Source organism: Aythya ferina (genome assembly GCF_964211825.1).
Source record: "Aythya ferina genome assembly, chromosome: 20".
NCBI lineage: Eukaryota > Metazoa > Chordata > Aves > Anseriformes > Anatidae > Aythya > Aythya ferina.
Window position 1 is genome coordinate 11,456,357 of NC_140318.1, and position 18,099 is coordinate 11,474,455.

The 18,099-nt window shown below is 58.2% G+C and overlaps 2 protein-coding genes across 2 annotated transcripts; one reads left to right on the top strand and one right to left on the bottom strand.

Moving 5' to 3' along the window:
• The first annotated feature begins 677 nt into the window (after positions 1 to 677).
• Positions 678 to 14,560, top strand: MAMDC4 (MAM domain containing 4). Its single transcript, XM_084494476.1, has 29 exons — positions 678 to 1,430; positions 2,069 to 2,182; positions 2,277 to 2,450; positions 2,613 to 2,738; positions 2,979 to 3,124; positions 3,247 to 3,331; positions 3,595 to 3,723; positions 3,974 to 4,117; positions 4,675 to 4,769; positions 5,060 to 5,218; positions 5,913 to 5,997; positions 6,514 to 6,663; positions 6,814 to 6,927; positions 7,155 to 7,286; positions 7,460 to 7,590; positions 7,670 to 7,775; positions 8,114 to 8,230; positions 8,495 to 8,629; positions 8,788 to 8,918; positions 9,032 to 9,248; positions 9,517 to 9,654; positions 9,815 to 9,936; positions 10,078 to 10,168; positions 10,313 to 10,459; positions 10,877 to 11,011; positions 11,268 to 11,395; positions 11,481 to 11,595; positions 11,961 to 12,136; positions 12,743 to 14,560. The coding sequence occupies exons 1-29, from the start codon at positions 1,055 to 1,057 to the stop codon at positions 12,788 to 12,790; spliced, it is 3,966 nt and encodes a 1,321-aa protein (XP_084350602.1). The 5' UTR covers positions 678 to 1,054; the 3' UTR covers positions 12,791 to 14,560.
• Positions 14,166 to 17,693, bottom strand: EDF1 (endothelial differentiation related factor 1). Its single transcript, XM_084494532.1, has 5 exons — positions 17,546 to 17,693; positions 17,205 to 17,256; positions 15,953 to 16,113; positions 15,301 to 15,394; positions 14,166 to 14,740 (listed from the first exon to the last, which is right to left on the bottom strand). The coding sequence occupies exons 1-5, from the start codon at positions 17,621 to 17,623 to the stop codon at positions 14,679 to 14,681; spliced, it is 447 nt and encodes a 148-aa protein (XP_084350658.1). The 5' UTR covers positions 17,624 to 17,693; the 3' UTR covers positions 14,166 to 14,678.
• Positions 17,694 to 18,099: the final 406 nt, after the last annotated feature.

Consider the following 18,099-nt stretch of genomic DNA (forward strand, 5'->3'; position numbering starts at 1 on the left):
GCTCCAGGCGTGTCTGAGAGTCTCTAACCAATTGTATGACAGATTCAGGCATGTGGGCAGCATGTGGGGCTATGGGATAAGTACATGTAGTGGTGAAAAAGGCAAAAAGGGCAAAAGTCCTTCAAGAGCCATCAGGAGTCCATGTCTTGCATCCCTTCAGGAGGAGGGCGTGAATAGGATGGAGGAGCACAGCTTCCCTTCAAGCCCCTGAATTGCTGAGGTTGGAGGCACCTCCAGAGATAGCCTAGTGCAACCCCTGCTCAGGCTGGGTCAGCTGTAGGGGACTGCTAAGGGCTGTATCCAGAGGGGTTTTGAGCATTCCTGCAGATGGAGACTCTGTAACCTGCCTGGGCAGCCTGTTCTGGTTTTGATGGCCTTCACCATAAACAATTTTTTTCTTAAACTCACATGGCATTTCATGTATTAGAGTTTGCTCTCATAGTTCTGTCTCTTCCTTGGGCACCCTGTTCTGAGAAGAGCCTGGCTGCCTTGTCTCCACCCCCACCATGCTGAGCCTTCTCCAGGCTGAGCAGCTACACCTCTTGCAGCCTTTCCTCCTGCGAAAGATGCTGCAGAGCCTTCATCATCTCCAGCCCCAGCTGGAGTATGTGCACATCTCTCCCCAGTGCTGAGTGGAGGGGAGGGATCGGCCCTGCGGGAGATGCTCTGCCTGGGGGAGCCCCACAGCCTGATGCCTCCTTTGCCCGGGGCCCATCGGCAGCTCCCACTCAGCTCGGTGCCTTCCTGGGCTCAGCAGGGATCCTGCCCACAGCCTGAGGGAGTGGCACGCAGGGTGCCCTGACTGAGGTGGCTGCTCCATGGGAGGGCACAGGGTTTCTCATAGAATCATAGAATACCCCGAGTTGGAAGGGACCCATAAGGATCATCGAGTCCAACTCCTGGCACCACACAGGTCTACCCAAAAGTTTAGACCATGTGACTAAGTGCACAGTCCAAACGCTTCTTAAATTCCAACAGGCTTGGTGCAGTGACTACTTCCCTGGGGAGCCTGTTCCAGTGTGCGACCACCCTGTCTGTGAAGAACCTCTTCCTGATGTCCAGCCTAAACTTCCCCTGCCTCAGCTTGGCATCATTCCTGCGGGTCCTATCACTGGTGATTACAGAGAATAGGTCGCCTGCCTCTCCACTCCCCCTCGTGAGGATGTTGTTCTTGCCTCCATGTGTCCTCACTCACACTCAGAGTCAAGCCCCTTGTTTTACTACACCTGATGCAATTGCGCTGTACAGCGGCACAGATAACAGCGGGGCTGAAGTCCAGAGTGCAGCAGGTCCTGAGGAACAGATTCCAGCCTGGGGCTCACAGCGCGGCCTCCCCCGGCCCCTGCCTTGCCTGCCTCCTTTCTACCCTCATCGTATCCCGGAGGCTGAGATGTCTGGGCTCATGCTCCTTGCAGCCCTGCTGCTGCTGGGTGAGTTGTTTTCCCACATGGGGGCCATGCCTTGGGTCGCACTTTGGGACACGAAGGGGCCACAGAACTTCTGGTCCCGTCCATCCCTGCCCCATGGGAGTTGGGCTCACTGCCCTCCCCCTCCTCCCCCAAGCACTGCTGCAGCTTTCCCAGCTTGGGGGGCTGGGGGGTACCCCCCTGTCAGGGTCATGGAGGTCAAACGGGGAATCTCTGGGGCAAGCAAATGCTGGAGCTGCTAGGGACAAGTCAGCGTCAGGCTGGGTTTATGATAGCTTTCCTCAGCATGATGAGGAAGTGCTCGCATTTCAGTGGCAGGGCCAATGCCGTGGCCCTGATAGGCAGTGGTGGTGGTCGTGGGAGATGCAAACCACCATGAGGGTGGGTGTGAGTGGGCAGGGATGGGGCAGGACCCCAGACTTTGGGGGATTTTGCTTTTCTCCAGGCCCTGGCGAAACCCCTGCCCTAGCTGCCAGCCCACCCAGGCAGTGGAGGGTTCCATCCAAGGAACAATGCTGCCAGGAGCCCAGTGGTCCCAACCAGCAGGGTCCCAAACTGAGGATCCTGCACAGGTGTCCCCTGCTGTGGCCCCATACTTGGCTCCTCCACAAGGTTTTTCAGCCCCTTCCTCTCTCTCACAGATGGGGCCATCCTCTCCAGCAGGGCCACTGTTGTCAACAGCTGCAGCAGCACGGCCGAGCACCTCTGCAACTTTGTGTGCTATTGCAGTGACTGCTCTGATGAGAACCAGTGTGGTGGGTGCCTGGTGAACGGGTGATGGAGCTGGAGGCACGGCCGCTCCCTGGGGTGGACCCATCCCTGCCCTGACCTCTACCCCCCTGTCCCCAGGGTACCTGGGGGTCTCAGCTGTGCTGGGCACCCCCTTCACCTGTGATTTCGAGGAAGGTGACTGTGGCTGGCAGGACGTGAGCACCACAGCTTACAGATGGGTGCGGGGCCGGGCCAGCCTGGACAAATGGGGCACGGGGCTCCACTCAGACCACACCGTGGGCACAGACAGGGGTAAGTGGGAGCTGCTCTGTGGGCACCCACAGCACTGCCCCTCTGGGCTGAGGGTGCCCTGAGGTTGCCAGGGCTCCTGTCCTGGCAGGTGCAAGGGCATCGCCCACAGGAGTGATGCTGACTGCAGCTCTGGAACCTCTTGCTCTGCTCTGCCCTCCCCAGGGTGGTTCATGGTGACAGTGTCCCCACCAGCAAAAGCCACAGCTACTGCCTGGCTCAGGTCACCCATGATGCAGGACGTGGCTGCCACGTGTGAGATCTGGGCCTCGTACCACCTCTCTGGAAGCAGTGAGTGCAGCTGGGTGCCCACAACTAGTACCAGGGCAGGGAAACAACCATGGGGGTAGTGGTGGACAAAGCCACTGGCACCTCGAGCTGGGTCCCAGCCATCCTACTCGCCTCTTCCATGCCCCGCAAGCAGAGCTGGCAGGACCCCGCTTCGGTCCCCAGAGCTGTCAGGATCTGAGTCACCCCACGGTCACCCCGGGGTGCCCACTGCCAAAGGCCACATCTTGGGACTCCCTGCAGGGCTCAACCAGACAGCGTGGCCGACGCTGCGCCTGGCCATGGCATCCAGGGACAAGGTGGTGGAGCTGTGGCAGAGCCCCCAGCACGGAGCTGAGGGCTGGCACCAGCTGGTGGCGTACACGGGCCGGATCACGGGGCAGTTCCAGGTGAAGAGTTAGGGCTGGAGGGTGCTGGGGTCTGGCTGGCCTCCATGGGCTGCACCGGGAGCAGAGGCTGCACTGGTGGCTTGGGCCAGATCAGTTCACCCAGCCCTCACCTCTTGTTGCAGCTCACCTTCGCCCTGACACAGCCACCTGCGTGTGGGGCAGTGCTGGCACTCGATGACATTGTCTTCAGGAACTGTGGCTTGCAGAGTGAGTCTTGTGGTGGCTGGGATGATGCAGGATGGCACCCCAGGGTGGTGGTTCAGCCTTTGTGCTCTGTGCGAGCTCTCCCACTGCCCAGGGTGTCTCGGGGATCACTTGCCCCAGACAGGGCACACAGAGGGCAGAGAGAAGCCATACCTTGGATGGAGAGAGCAATGCAGGGAAAGACAGAGTGGGGAGCACAACACAGTGGGGTTCTGAGCTCCCTGTGGGGGCCAGCAAGGTGCTGACACCATGTCCCACGGCCCCAGCACCCGGGCAGCAGGTCTGCGGGGCGGAGGAGAACAGATGCAGCCAGGGCTCCTGCCTGGCACTGAACCGCTTCTGCGATGGCACTGACGACTGCGGGGACAGCTCGGATGAGGCTGTGCAGCATTGCCGTGAGTATCTCTAGCCCCGGGGGGGGGGGGGAAGGGCATGGATGGGCAGAGGGTCTGACCCTGTGGGGCCATGGGATGGCACAGGGCTGGAATGGGTTGTTCCAGCACTGCCCTGGAGCTTTACAGCTGCAGGACTAATTCACCCAGCAGGCTTTGTCATGGGGAAACATCAACACAGACAGCCATGGGGCCTCCCGGCCTGGGCAGCGCTGGGCCCCCATCTGTGTCACTGCTCTCGCTCCCCCCACAGAGGGCTTCAACATCTGCTCCTTTGAGAATGGTTTCTGCAGCTGGGTGGAGGCTGGGCAGACAACATGGGAGAGGAACACAAGCATGAACTTGGGTGCCACATACGGCATCCCCACCCGGGACCACAGCACAAACAGCGCAGCAGGTACATGCTGGGTAGTGGGATCTCCTATGAGCCCCATCACAGCCCTTGGGATTTCACACTGGGGAATCCAGCCACCTGCCAGCCTTGGTGTCACTAGCCCCGGCACGGAAGTGCCCTCTGGCCCCTGCGATAACAGCATGCCTAGGCTCAGCTTGAGGCTGCACTGGGAAAACAGCCTCTGTAAACAGCAAACACCTGATGGCTCCCTTGGGAGAAGTTTTGCAAGCATGGCTGGAAAACCTTGCAGCAAGTCAGCACTGATAAGCAGCTTGCTGCTCCTGGCAGCACTGGCTGTCTTCTCCTGGGCCTTCTGGTTTTCTTCTGTTTTGTGCCTTGGCAGGAAAACAGCTCCTTGGTGAACACCAGGGGAACCAAATTGAAAGTTCTGATGGCAGGGCCAGGGCGGCATGGGGCACAAGCTGGGAATGGTTGTACAGGGCACTGTATGTGCTGCCTGTTGGTCCCAGCCTCCCCAGCCTCTGCTTCCACACCTGCTCCTTCTGCTTTTGTACCTGCATGCCTGGAACCACTTGGCTCCATCTCCGTGTCTCCCACAGGCTATTTCCTCCATATCAGCAGTGCCTCAGCTGCGGGGTCCAGCAGCACGGCCAGCCTGAGCATTTCCATCATCTCCTCCAACAGCTCCTGCTACGTGAGTCACTGTGGGTGCATGAGTGCAGGGCAGGGGACAGCAGCCCCATGGGCATGTCAGTGGTGAGGAATGGGTTCCCTGTTTGCAGGGAGCACCACATGGGACCAGGTCTGCCTTGGCCCTTAGCCTGGGGAGAACAGCAGGTTTGGGGGTGGTTGGTGGCATCCCCAGCACCTGCTGGGAGCACTGAGCTTCTCCAGCCCCACCTTTGTGAGCATTCCATGGGGTGTGGGGGCTCTGTGCTCCTCCTCAGCTCTCAGGGCTTGCTCACCACCTCTCCCCGGCTCCAGCTTGTGCTGTACTGCCACCTCCATGGCTCAGCCACCAGCAGCCTCAGCATCTCCTACATGACCAACTCCACTGAGCAACTGGTGAGACAGAGGACAGGGGACACGGGCAGCTGCTGGGTCCGGGAGAGAGTAGACTTCAATGTGACAGAGAGCTTCAAGGTGGGCTGGGGCTGTACTGGGTGAGTTGGGTACCCAGAATCTCACTGTGCCCAGGGACCTTGCTGTGACACTACCTCAGCCCTGAAAACCCGACCCCAGGGCAGCCTCCACCAGCATTGCCACAGGGCAAGGGGCTGCCGCCAAGCAGGTTGGCTGATCTGTGGGCCCTCAGGATGCACCCATGGGACCAGGGGTAGTATATGGACTGGGAACCAGAGGCCAGAGCTGGGCCTCCTGGTGGTGGCAAATACCATTCTCATGTCCCCTGTGTCCCCCACTTCCAAATGCCCCCCAAACCCAGGGACCATCCTGATTCTTCACACACCCCATGTCACCCAACATCTTCCCCCAGCCCATCTGCTGTCCCCCATGGCCACCCATATGACCCGACCCTCTCCCAGTTGCCTGTGGAGGGCACTCTGGTGGCACCCCTGGGCAGCCACAGGCCATGGCGCATGTATAAGGGCAGCACCTTTGCCCACGCCTCTCCATCCCACCCCATGCACCCCTTGCAGACACAGCATCACCTTTGCTCCCGTGGATCCCTTCTTTGGGGGTGCGAGTGCTAGCCGATCAGAGGGGCTGGGTGTCCTCCATCCCATGGCTCCCCAGTGTCCCCCCTTTCCCAGCAGTGTCACACAGCCCCTCTGTGCAAGACCCTGTGCTGACCTGCTGGCATGGTGCTTCCCTGCAGGTGCTGATCAAGGGGGTGGCCAGAAGTGGAGGGACTGTGGCCATCGACGACCTGATCCTGTCTCCAGGCTGTACTCCACATCTGGGTGAGCTTGGATGTGGGCTGTGGCTCCCAGGTGCCTTCTGGCCACGTCACCATCGCTAGAGGACTTGCTTCAGGGTCTGCCTGTCTTCTACTTATCATGGTGGCCATCCTGGGCACAACATAGCAAGCACTTGCCCTGGGTACCACAGCCTGAAGTGCCTGGTATCCTGGTCCTGCACCTGTGACACCCCTGCTCCAAATCCTCCTTACTCAGCCATATCACACACAGAGATACCACTGACAACTACCAGGTCCCTTTTGTTTGGAGGCAGCACCAAGGCAGGGCTGGGGGACATATAGAACTAGGGAGATGCTTGGGGCCAGCGTTGACTGTCTGTGGGGACAGACCAGTAGGGTTGTGCCAGCACAGGACTGTGCTGCCATGGCCGGGCTGTGCTGCCAGGGGACACCTGGTGGGGCTACAGCTGGAAGGGGCAATGCTGGGACAATGCCTGGACCCAGGTCTGGCCTCACACCCTGCCAGTACTGCACTCCAGCCTGGGGCTTTCACCATCAGATCCATCTCCGATGGCGCTGCCAGGCCAGGACCATGCCAGCACCTGCATAGACGGGGAGTTCACCTGCGATAATGGGAGCTGCATCAGCAGTGAGCTGGCCTGTGACTTTGCCAAGATATGCACTGATGGCTCCGATGAGAAACTCTGTGGTGAGTCTGTGGGCAGAAGCTGGGCACCCAGCTCCCCATGCCCAGAGTCATGGTGAGGCTGGGGCAAGGGGGCCCAGGGCACCCCCAGGTTGGGCTGGGGCAGTCTGGGAAGCTCCATGGTACCACAGCAATGATCGCTTGATTTTGCAGGAGCCACCACCTTTGAGGAGGGGGACGGGGGTTGGCATGATGTCAGCGTGGGCCGGCTGCGCTGGGCCATACAGAGGGCCACCGAGCCCAGAGCCATTGCCCTCGCGGGAGCAGGTGAGGCCATTTCCACTGCTTGAAATGGTGCTCGTTGGTCCCCAGCACCATGGGGGCTCCCAGGGTGCAGACCCCCCTGCCCCTGTTCCTGCTCCTGTTCAGATGGAAGCCGCTGTGGGAGGGGGTTGGGGTGGTGTGCCCAGGCAGGGTGCTAGAAGCAGGGTGCTTTGGCTGGGGGTGCTCTGTTGTGGCTCTGCCCCAACCCCTCAGGCTGTTTCCTTGTCCAGGGGCTTTCCTGGCCCTCCAGGAAGGAGAAGGACAAATGGTGGCTCCTGCAAAGGCACGCACGCCTCTGCTGGGCCCCTCTGGCCTGGCCTGCAGCATGGAGATGAGCTACCACATCCAGAGCGGCCCCCAAGGTAGCCCCTGCCTTGCCTGGGGTCAACTGTAAGACACTGTTGTCTTTCCCAGCCCTGCTGTCCCCCATCATGCTGCCTGGAGCTGGGGGCGTCCCCATTCCCTGCAGCTGCAGGCTGGATGGGTGATGGCCATGTGGGTTACCTGTGCCCCCAGCACCATTTCTCATGCCCAGGCTTCCTCGCTGTCAGCGTCGTGGACCACACCACAGGCATGACCCACCTGGCCTGGCACGTGCGGGGTCATGGCAGCATGGCCTGGGGACATGTCCACATCCTGCTGGGAGAGAGGGCCCGGCCCTTCCAGGTACAACCAGCCTGGCCAGTGGCAGACCAGGCAGTGCTGGTGCCACCAGCAGCCTGGGACTCATCGCAGCCACCCCCAGGTCGAGCTGCTGGGGCTGGTGGACCTGCAGGACCAAGCAGACGCTGCCATTGACAACGTGACGTTTGTGCAGTGTGACCCCAATGTGATGCCCCCAGGGGCCACGGGTATGTCAGTGCATGCGGGTGCCTTCCTCTGGGTATGGTGGGCAGGAGAGGACCCTGCTCAGAGCCACTGGGAGGTGGGTGCTGCTGCCTGGGGGCTGCCAGGTGATCCTCACCTGTCCCCCCCCCAGGGACAGGGCCGCAGCCATGTGAGCCCTTGGCCCAGAGCACACATCCTGCCCCCTGACATTTGCCACCCCCAGGAGCATGGGGCGAACCTGGGGAGTGGGGCAGGGGGGAGCAGCTGTGCTGGGCTGGGTAAAGGGACATTTGGGGTACCTGTTTGCTTTCGGGGTTCTTTATCCACACCACCCTCACCATGGTCACCTCTCTCTGGCCAGAGCTGTCCTGCAACTTCGAGACAGGCCTGTGCGGCTGGTACCAGGATCAGGCCAGCGACTTCCAGTGGGTCCACAGCACAGGGCAGGGGCAGGGCTCTGACCACACCACTGGTTCTGGTAAGGGGTCAGCTCCCCTCCTGGGGGCCTGGCCAACTGGGGGGACCCTGCAGCCCCCTATCCCCAGGGTGGGATGTGCCCTGCACACCCTGAGCAGCACTGAGACCCCCCTGCATATGGTACGGGCTCAGCCAAGGCAGCCCAGGGGCACCCAGACCCAGGGCTGGGGGCATGATGAGGCCCTGACAGTGAGGGCAGGACAGGTGGGTGCAGCATAGCTCCCATGCCTGTGCCCCATCCACCCTGGCTGTTCTTGATGCTCAGGCTATTTTCTGGCCACGAACCCCTCGGCACCATGGACCCGTGGTCAGCGTGCACAGCTCATCACCTACAGCCAGGAGCCTGCCGCCACCCCACGCTGCCTCACCTTCTGGTACCGCCTGGCTGGCCCACAGATCGGTACGTGGCCCTTCGCATCCTCACTAGGATGCTCCAGCCTGGATATTGCTGAGGAGTGCAGGGTCCCGGTGGGGTGCAGGACAGGGCACCTGGGGCTGTGCAGTGCTGCCGTGAGCCTGGGCACTGAGGCCGACTCCTCAATGTTCCCCTCTGCCCAGGCACCCTGAACCTCAAGCTGCAGCTGGAGGGAGCAGAGGAGACGGTGCTGTGGACCCAGCGGGGGACCCAGGGCAGTCTCTGGCACCGGGGACTGGCAACGCTCCCTGCCACGGGACGGCAACGCTACCGGGTGAGTGAGGCCTGTGGGTGCCTGGCGGCGTGGGGCTGTGCTGTGCGGGGGTCCCTGTGCTGTGGGGCGCAGGCTGGGCCCCTCTGAAGCTGCTGTCTTGCCCCTGGCGGCAGCTGGCCTTCGAGGCCCTGCGGGACGGCTTTGTGGGTGATGCAGCGCTGGATGACCTGTTGGTGACAGAGGGCACCTGTGGAGCCGAGCTCTCCTGCTCCTTTGAGGCAGACACCTGTGGGCTGACGGGCAGCACACAGCCGACATGGCTGCGGCAGAGCAACAGCACCGGCACTATCGCTGGCCCCCCAGCTGACCACACCACTGGCACTGCTGCAGGTAGCGGGGCCACGGCTTCATGGGATCTGAGGAGCTGCCCTGCTCACCTCTGCTGCCTGCATGGTCACAGGGCTTAGTCCCCCTCCATCCCCTAGACCGTGACTGTGCTGCTGCTTCAACATAACAGAAGCACTGAGTACAGCACTCCCCAACCTCAGGGCTCCTCAAACCCATTTTCCCAACTCCAGGGCTCCCCAGTGACCCTCAGCAGGGCCGGGCAAGGGCGGGGAGGGGAAGTGTCACAGCATGGGGGCTTCTCTCTCACCAGGGCATTACATGGTGGTGAGCACCAGCAAGGGCTCCCTGCCCATGGGGCACAAGGCCACCCTCACCTCTGCACCATACCAGCCCTCTGCACCTGCCCAGTGCCTGGCCTTCTGGTACCAGCTGAGCACTGGAGACCCAGGTGAGCCCCATGTGCCCCTTGCCAAGTACCGCAGGTCAGCACAGGATGCTTGGGTCCTGTGGGGCAGCTCCCGACGGGTAGGCACCAGGGGGCCAAGTGCTTGCTATGCACCATGCCACAGCACAGCATGCATCCAGCCTTGTGGGGGGTCCCTGGGCAGGGTCTCTCAGCATCCTTGTGGAGGACAGCGGGGTGTTGAGGAAGCTGTTCAGCATGAGCACAATGGAAGGGGACACCTGGCACCGCAGCCAAGCCACTGTCCAGGCGGATGGGGACTGGAAGGTGAGACAGGGCCCGGGGCACCTCCCGGCAGGGTTGAAGCTGCAGGAGGAAGCAGGGTGACGATGGGTACACTGCTCCAGCACACTGCCTGCACCATGGCAGCTGCCAACCTTCGTGTCCCCACTCCCCACCTCCCCACAGGCAATATTTGAAGTGGTAGGAGCCGGGGGTGACCATGGGTACATCGCGCTGGATGACCTGCATGTGTCGGATGGAGCCTGCCCTGAGCCAGGTAAGAGCCCATTCCATGGCAGCAGCATGGCCAGGCTGGGGTCTGAGGCACCCCATGGGGACATGTGGCTGTGGGGATAGGGACAGCCCTTCCCATCCACCATCCATCTAGTAGTGCATGCATCTCAGCCCTCATTTCCTACAGTATCCTGTGACTTCGAGCTGGACATGTGTGGCTGGAGCAGCCCCGTGGATGAGCACCTGCACAGCTTCGCCTGGGGCTGGAAAAGTGGGGTCCCCCTGGCCAAATACCCCGGCCCTGAGCAGGATCACACTCTGGGCACAAAAAATGGTAGGAGACACCCCTAAGCCCCCACCCCAACCAAGGGTGCCCTGGCATGGCTGGGAGGGTCAGGAGGAGCTGGGGATGGAGGAGGTCACCCATGTATGTCCCCTCCACTTCATCCCAGCCCTAAAAGCTGTGCCCTTGTCAGCTCTGTCCTTGCCCCAGGCTTGGACTGGTATGAGACCAGGCAGAACAGATCCCATGAGGGGCAGATGCCCACCCACATGACAGCACAGCTCCACTGTGGGCCCCAGCCCTATACATGGTGGGCTCCATGGCATCCACATGGCTTGGTCCCAAAGGCAGCAAGAAGCAGGACTGGGGGTTCAGTTCTCAGGGCATGTCTCAGGAGCATGGGGAGCAGGAGGCACTGGGAGGGCTGCAGGACAGGGTCCACCCTGCACTCTGTCCCTGCCCCTCCAGGTCACTATGTGCACTTTGACACCCGCGTGCTGGGTGCAGGGGGCACCACTGCCCAGCTGGAGAGCCAGCACCTGCCTGCCACTGCCGATTCCTGCTTGCGCTTCTGGTACCACATGGACATCCCAGAGCACCTCTGTAAGTGCTGCCCCAGCAGGCTGAGCAGAAGGTGCTGTCCCCGCAGAGGATGGCTTCGGCCTGTGGGGGGGGGGTGGCTGGGGGCTCAGCCAGGGGGCTGCAAACCCCCTCCGTACCAGGGTGTGTGTGTGTGTGTGTCTTGCTGGGTGCTGCTGTCACAGCAGAGGGTGGCACAGATAGGAGGGGCTGGCTGCTCTTGTGAGCTTTGAGCCGTCGTTGATACAGGGGTACACCCCTCACACCCCGCACGTTTTAGCTGACGGGGAGCTGCGGGTGAGGCTGCAGAGTGCATCAGGGCAGCGCACAGCCTGGACTGTGGCAGGACACTCAAGCCGGGGCTGGCAGAACGGCACAGTGCCTGTGCAGAGCCCCAGTGAGTTCCAGGTGAGTGGAGCCACGCTGGGTGCCATCCCAGGTTGCTGGTCGCTCTCCCTGTGCATCACCCCCAACAACCTGTCTTCTCTTGCAGATTATCTTTGAGATCACCACGCGGATATGGCCAATGGAGGGGACCGTGGCACTAGATGATATTGAGTACAGTACCACTGGAGGCTGTGATTCCAGCCCAGACACACAGGGGAAAGGTGTGTGTGAGGCAGCCCCAAACAACTGTATCTTGTGTTCTTTGGGATTGTGGCCTCCACAAGCCCCCAGAGCACAAGGGGCACAAACAGCTTGCACACAGCTGCTTCCAGCCTCAGAGAAGGGGATTTGACCCTCCCCACGGCAGCTGGGCAGGGTGCTGGTATGAGACAGCTTTGTGTGGCAGGGAGGGTTCCCTCTGGCCACAAGTCCTTCCAGCTGCAGAGGCTGGATGCAGGCTGCCTTTGGCACCGTGTAATGGGGGAATGTGAATCCTGCGCCACCCAGGGTGCTGGCATTTTGGCCGCAGCTCAAGCCAGCTCTTCCCAGTGGTGTTTGAGACTGGCAGCATCTCGTTCCCTTGCAGAGAAGTCTTCCCGTGGCTTTGTGGCAGAAGTGGTGCTCAGCATTCTGCTGGTCATCATCATCCTGGCACTGGCAGTGGCCAGCAGCTGGTACTGGCTGAAGAGGAGAGGACAGGGGAGCAGGATGTCAGCAGAGAGCAGCATTCCCCAGGGCTTCGACAACATCACTTTTCGAGATGTAAGGAGCAGCCCTGGCCCTCAGGATGAGGGTGCAGGACTATCCCATTTGCCCAGCTGCCCCCAACAGCAAAAATAGCCTTTCTTAAAAGCTCAGCAAATTCTAGCAGGCACCTAGTAAGCCTACAATCTGCTAACACATCAGAGAAGTGCAAAGGGCTCAGCAACTTATCTGGTCACTGGCAAATGAGTGACCCTAGAGCTGTAGGACTGACCTAGATATTTTGCTGCTGTGATCAGGTGTTTGCTACAGAAACAGCTGAGGCTGCAATCCTCCTCCCCAGGGCCCTGCTGGAGAGCGGGTCACTCAAACATTGCTCAACCTCTTGTAGCCAGGAGCTTCAAACCTAGAACTTAAACTACATTCAGTTTCTTTCAATGAGCTTGGTGCCACGCTGTCCCCAGCAGAGCCACTGATCTCTTGCAGCCATACCAAGGCTGATCTCAAAAGACAAGGAGCCCACCCAGACTCACTGGGCAGTTTCGTCTGCTGGGGTTCACGTGTGCTGGTGTATGGGTTATCCCCTCCACAACCTGGAAGTCTTTGGATTTCCTATTAGACAGCCTACACTTACTGGACCCAGCTCACATTGAGCCTTCTTTACAGGACAAGGTCATTATATCACCAGTGCAAAAAGAGAGGGATGAAGATTGAATTAATAAGCCAACACTTTTCACCTCCTCATGCCTGCGAGGCACACATGGGGCAGAGCATCCTTCCAGCAAACCCCCCCGCTCCGTTCAGCTCACAGCCTTGCCCAGCTCCAGGCGCCCTCGCTGTCCAACATCTCACACTGCGGAGCTGCAGTGGGCACCAGCCCCAGGGGCACAGCTCAGATGCTTCCTCCACTACCTCCAATGCTGCGCTCGGGAAAAGCACTGCTGTCTTTTGTAACATGAGCTTTCTGTAACACACTGAGACACCGTGACGTGCCTGTGCATTGACAGACCCAGGGAGCAGGGGTTTCTCGGGGCAGGACCAGTCGTCCTTGTGTGAGCAGGGTCCTGGCAGTTGCCCATTTCTCAGGTGGAAGGGGGCAGAGTGCACCATCCTGCACCCCTCCAGGGATGGGTGCTTGCGTCCAACAAAAGCGGTTTCCCTCTCCCAGGATTAAGAAGAAGAGCACAGACCTGTCAGCTCCCAGGGCACAGAAGTGCCTGGCCAGCAAGGCAGGGCTGCGGGGGCTTTGGGTGGAGGCAGTTGGGCAGGGAGCAGGGTGGGCAGCACCACACAGCACACCTGCCAGCAGCCAACAGCTCGGACCCAGCTGTATAGGCACTCACCCACCACAGGATGGCCCATACTGGTTTTGAGGACTCCTCATAATTTGCATCTAAATGACAATTTAAAATTTAAATGCCCCCCTCCCCAAGCTTACAGAACAATTTAATACTATCACCTCAGGCAAGCCCTTGCCAAGTCTGCCAAATAAATGCAACAACAAACCACTTCAGCCTCTGTGGAGGTAAACAGTTCATTAGCAAGCCCAGTCTCTTTAAACTGCCACAGCTTGGCTGAAGGGAACATAGCATGCCACTTACGTGATTTGTGGCAGAAGCCTGCTTTTCCTCTTGTCCTTCTACAGACAATTAATTCTCCCTTCAGCTCTGTCCAACTTAAGGACAGTCATGCCACACAGTCATGTTGAGCAGAATCCTTAAAGCTCCACCACAGCTCCCATCCTGGCAGCACTCAACAAGAAGGGTAAAAAAGAGGATATAAGGAGGGCTCTGGCTTCATATAAATGCCCCACTGTCTCTGCAGTGGTCTTGCTTTGTACGATGCCAAAGACTCTATTCACCTTCTCCATACAAGATAAAAACACAGTATTGATTTAATCTCTGGGATGTAAGCCAAAGCTGCAGTCCTAAGCAACAAGGAAAGAAGCAGAGCAGCTAGGAAGGCTGTGACCACCACCTGTTACCCTAGATGCTCCAGGTAGTCCCACTGCACTTCCAGAAGAAGTGCACCAGTCATAGCCAACAACAAAAACTTACTACCAGCTGGTAAGCATGAAGCAACTACCCCATGCAACTGAAGGGTATCAAACTTTATTATAGATCTCTTTAAAACAGGCTGGAAGGAACAAAGAAAAAACGTCATTGCAATGCAGTGACTGAGTCATCATTTCAAATGCAGACACTGATCAACCCTCAACTCTCCCAAATTATTTATATATAATATATCCCACCCTTCCCAAAAATTGTTCCAATTAAATTATCACATTTCAGGCCACCCCAAGTGTCTTAACATTAGCTGCTTCTAAACACCAAGACACACATGTTTTGTGGCAAATTAGATGCAGTATTTTTTTGGGTTTAGTTCTTCAATCTCTGGAAAGGAGGAAGGAAAAACAAAATCAGGACAAACGCTTCTTTAAGGTTGCCTTTTTACAGCAGGTACAGATTCTGCAGATTTCCCCCCCCCAAAGCAAGTCTGAAACCCTCTTGTTCAGCTTGGCAATACGAAGAGAGATTCTGGAGGCTAAGGAGAACCAGCCAGACGAGATCAGTCTGAACAAACTGATTTCGAGGCTTTGTTGTCACTTCCCTTTGGGGCCAGTTTCGAGTGGTTTTCCAATATCCTTCCCACGCAGTTTAAGGCCTGGAATAAGACAAAGGAAACAACCATCAGCTGCTGTACACTTCATCATTCACCTCTAAAGAAGAGAGTGTCCAGAAAAGAAGGCAGGGGAACCAGATTTAGGAAGAATCCTACTTCAGTTTGTAGCAGCATCAGAAAGTTACAGAAAAGACTCTAATTTTGCTTGTGCATTGACTGTGTTCCTAGAAAATGGTATTTGAACAGGTGTAGGAGACCCACATTAACTCTAGTGGTGGCAAGATATTTTCCTGAGTTACCATCAGACCTTCTAGGGACATAGCATATCACTGATTTTGGGGGGGACTGTATACAAGAGAGGTCCCTGGGGCAAAGACACACCCACAAAGATGGAAAACAAAGGCAAGTAAGAGCTGTGAGTTCACAGTTCCAGATCTTAAAAGCACACAGTTTAATGACACAGCAACCATAACAGCCTACAGTCAGCACTTGTTCCTGACTGTAGGTGTAAACAACTTAAACAAAAACATCTCTTACTGAAACATTGAGGCACTGAGAAAACTGAAAACAGTGTCATTATTTTTGAAGTCTATTTGACTTACCAATGGCTCTTTCAATCTTGCCCATAACCTGATTATTGGGGATTGCTCTTCCTGATTCGTAGTCAGCAATAACTTGTGGTTTTTCATTGATTTTCTAAAAAGACATTACGTGTCTCAAACATTGGCTCCATACACAGTAGATGTTCAGAACCAGCCCCCCAGTACTCACATAGAAAAGATGCATCCTCTAATTATGCCAGGATCAGAAGACAAAGTGCCTACTTCCAGGCTTACTCCATCATCCCTCTATCACCTCCCTTCACTATTTGAGTGCCACAGTGATGGCAACACTCATCCTGGACAGACTTCTCTTAGCCTGCCAGGAGGAAAAACACTAAATACTGCTGCTCATTAGTAAAGCAATGGACTTCTGAACACAGTACAAAAGAACTCACATCCACACTGAGTTGATGGCGAAGCGTCCTACCACCTCACTGGCTGCAACAGCTGCACAAATAACCCCCTAAGCCCATGTAACTCATTCTCTCGGAGGTCAGACAACAGAGATGCTATATTCAAACCTCCTGCTCATGATACCCATGGAGATACAGGAAAAGAAGTATCCATCCATCTTCACCTGCCTCAAGGTGCCTACCTATATTAATTCCCAGAGAGTGAGAAAGGAGGCCGGAGAGCGCTGGGCAATACTTACTGTGGCCAAGTCCTTCTGCGTCATGCCCTTGCTCTGCCGACCCTGCTGGATTACTTTGCCCACCTCCAGGGGAACTCTGTCATGGTGCAGCTCTTCTGTTTCTCGGTCGAGCTTGGCTGTGTTCTTTGTAATAAAGTGTTGTTTGTTTTGGCCCGCTGCCCCTATCATTCAAAGTAACAACAACAAAAATAAAAGAACAAACAAAGTAAGGCTCAGAGCTGCGCCAAAAAATATCAAAGCAGTTTTTCTGAACACCCAGCTGCCCAGGATCCCAGGAAGTTTTCAACAATTTAACGTGCCAACATCAGCATGGACCTCAACCAGATCTTGCCTGCCTGCTGCAGCTCAGGGAAAACGTTATCTTAATCCTATTAAATGCTGATGTCTAAACAGTCATTCAGAGCCCTCCCCTTTCTTTACTTCATTCCAGCTATGAGTTTCATTCCAGCTATGCAAATTTTTGCTCTTGCATGGGGTTTTAATATTCAAATTTCACTCCATACATACAAGTTTTTGCTACAGCCGGGAGGATTTAGTACTGGAACTTGTACCTTGCTTGCTCAGTTACAAGGCAGCACTAAACTAGCTTTTAGTCAATTTTCTGATGCTGTTTAGAATTAAACTGTAACCCTATTTAACTTTGCAGAAAGCCTGAGGTTCAAAAATATGCTGTTGCTTTACCTCACATAGTCAGAATATTTTAGTTATAGCTTGAGTCCCTTCTCTAACACCAACCTCCGAAATCCAGTGTCTCGAAAAAGCTGACTAAACCCTGTTCAAGGGTCAGCTGTTTATTCGTTTACAACAATCATAATCTTTTCCATACGGCACCTGATTTGTATCAGACAGCAAACAGAATTTTTTAACTGCTACACTACAAGAAAAAGAACAGTTATCGAGATTGTTAAGTGTATGTTATCAGCAAAAGAAATAACTATACACAGGGAGTTTAACCTGAGTCGTGCAATCACAAAGACTCTTTCGAGGGCTTTGGAGCCCTCGAACTAGCGATTTCCTCGTTTACGCGCTTAAAGAGCGCGATTATGCATTAACATCTCTGCCTGAAGGAAGGCACCGCCGCGCACACCGCCGCCAGCCCGGGCCGCTCGGCGCGCCCACGGAAGGCTCCCGCAGCAGGCAGCAGCCGGCCCCGCTCCCGGTCTCCTTCCCTCGTGACGCCGGGCTCCGGGCAGGGGCCGAGCCATGCCGGGAGGGCTGCGCAGGGGTCGCGGCGGCCGCGGGCCGTACTCACACTTCTTGGAGGTCTCCACGTCCTCGCCCCGCCGCTGCGCTGCCAGGATCGCCTGCGGGAGCAAAGCGGCTGCGGTCGGGGGGGGGGCCCGAGCAGAGCCGCCCCCGCGGGGCCCCGGCACCGGGAGGCCCCGCCCCAACCCTTGCATCAGCCGGGCCGCGGCGGGGCGGGGGGGGGGGAGGGGGCGCCGGGGAGGGCGGCTGGGCCGCAGCCGGGGCCCGCGCCCCTCGGGCCCCCTGAGGCCGCGGGGGCACCCCCGCCCCGCCCCGCCCCGCCCCGCCCGGTGCCGGCTCCGTGCCCCGCGAGGGGTCAGCACCGGGCCCCGCCGCCGCCCCGCCGACCTGCTTGGACTTGGCCTGGGCCGCGCTGGGGCCCTTCTTGCGCAGCACCGTCACCGTGTCCCAGTCGCTCTCCGCCATGGCTCCGCCGCCGCACCCGCCGCCCCGGCCGCACCGCCCCCGGCAACGAGTGGGCGGGGCACGAGCCCTCCGCCCGCCCCCCCCGAGGCGCCGCGCCCGCCGATAGGGCCAGGCTCACGTCCTTCAGCGAAAGCGGCCAGTCCTGGGAGGGGGGCGGGACGAGCGCGGGGGGCGGGGCTGGGGGCCGCAATGGGCTTCGGTAAAAATAGCGCTTCACTGGCAGGTGTGACGTCATCGCTGCTCATAGGCACAAAACCCTAACGATCAACGCGGTCGCGGATCTCATTGGCCAGCGCATCCCGAGCCGGAGGCGAGCACGCATCCAGCTTTGCGCTCTGAGAGGCTCCTGTAACTGCCAATCACTCGATGCCAAGGGGTGATTGGCCGAAGTCGCACTACCAGCCAATAGGCACGCCCGAGGGGGGGGAGGAAGCGGGCTCCGCCCGTGCGGCGGGGGGTGCCGAGGGGCGGCGGCG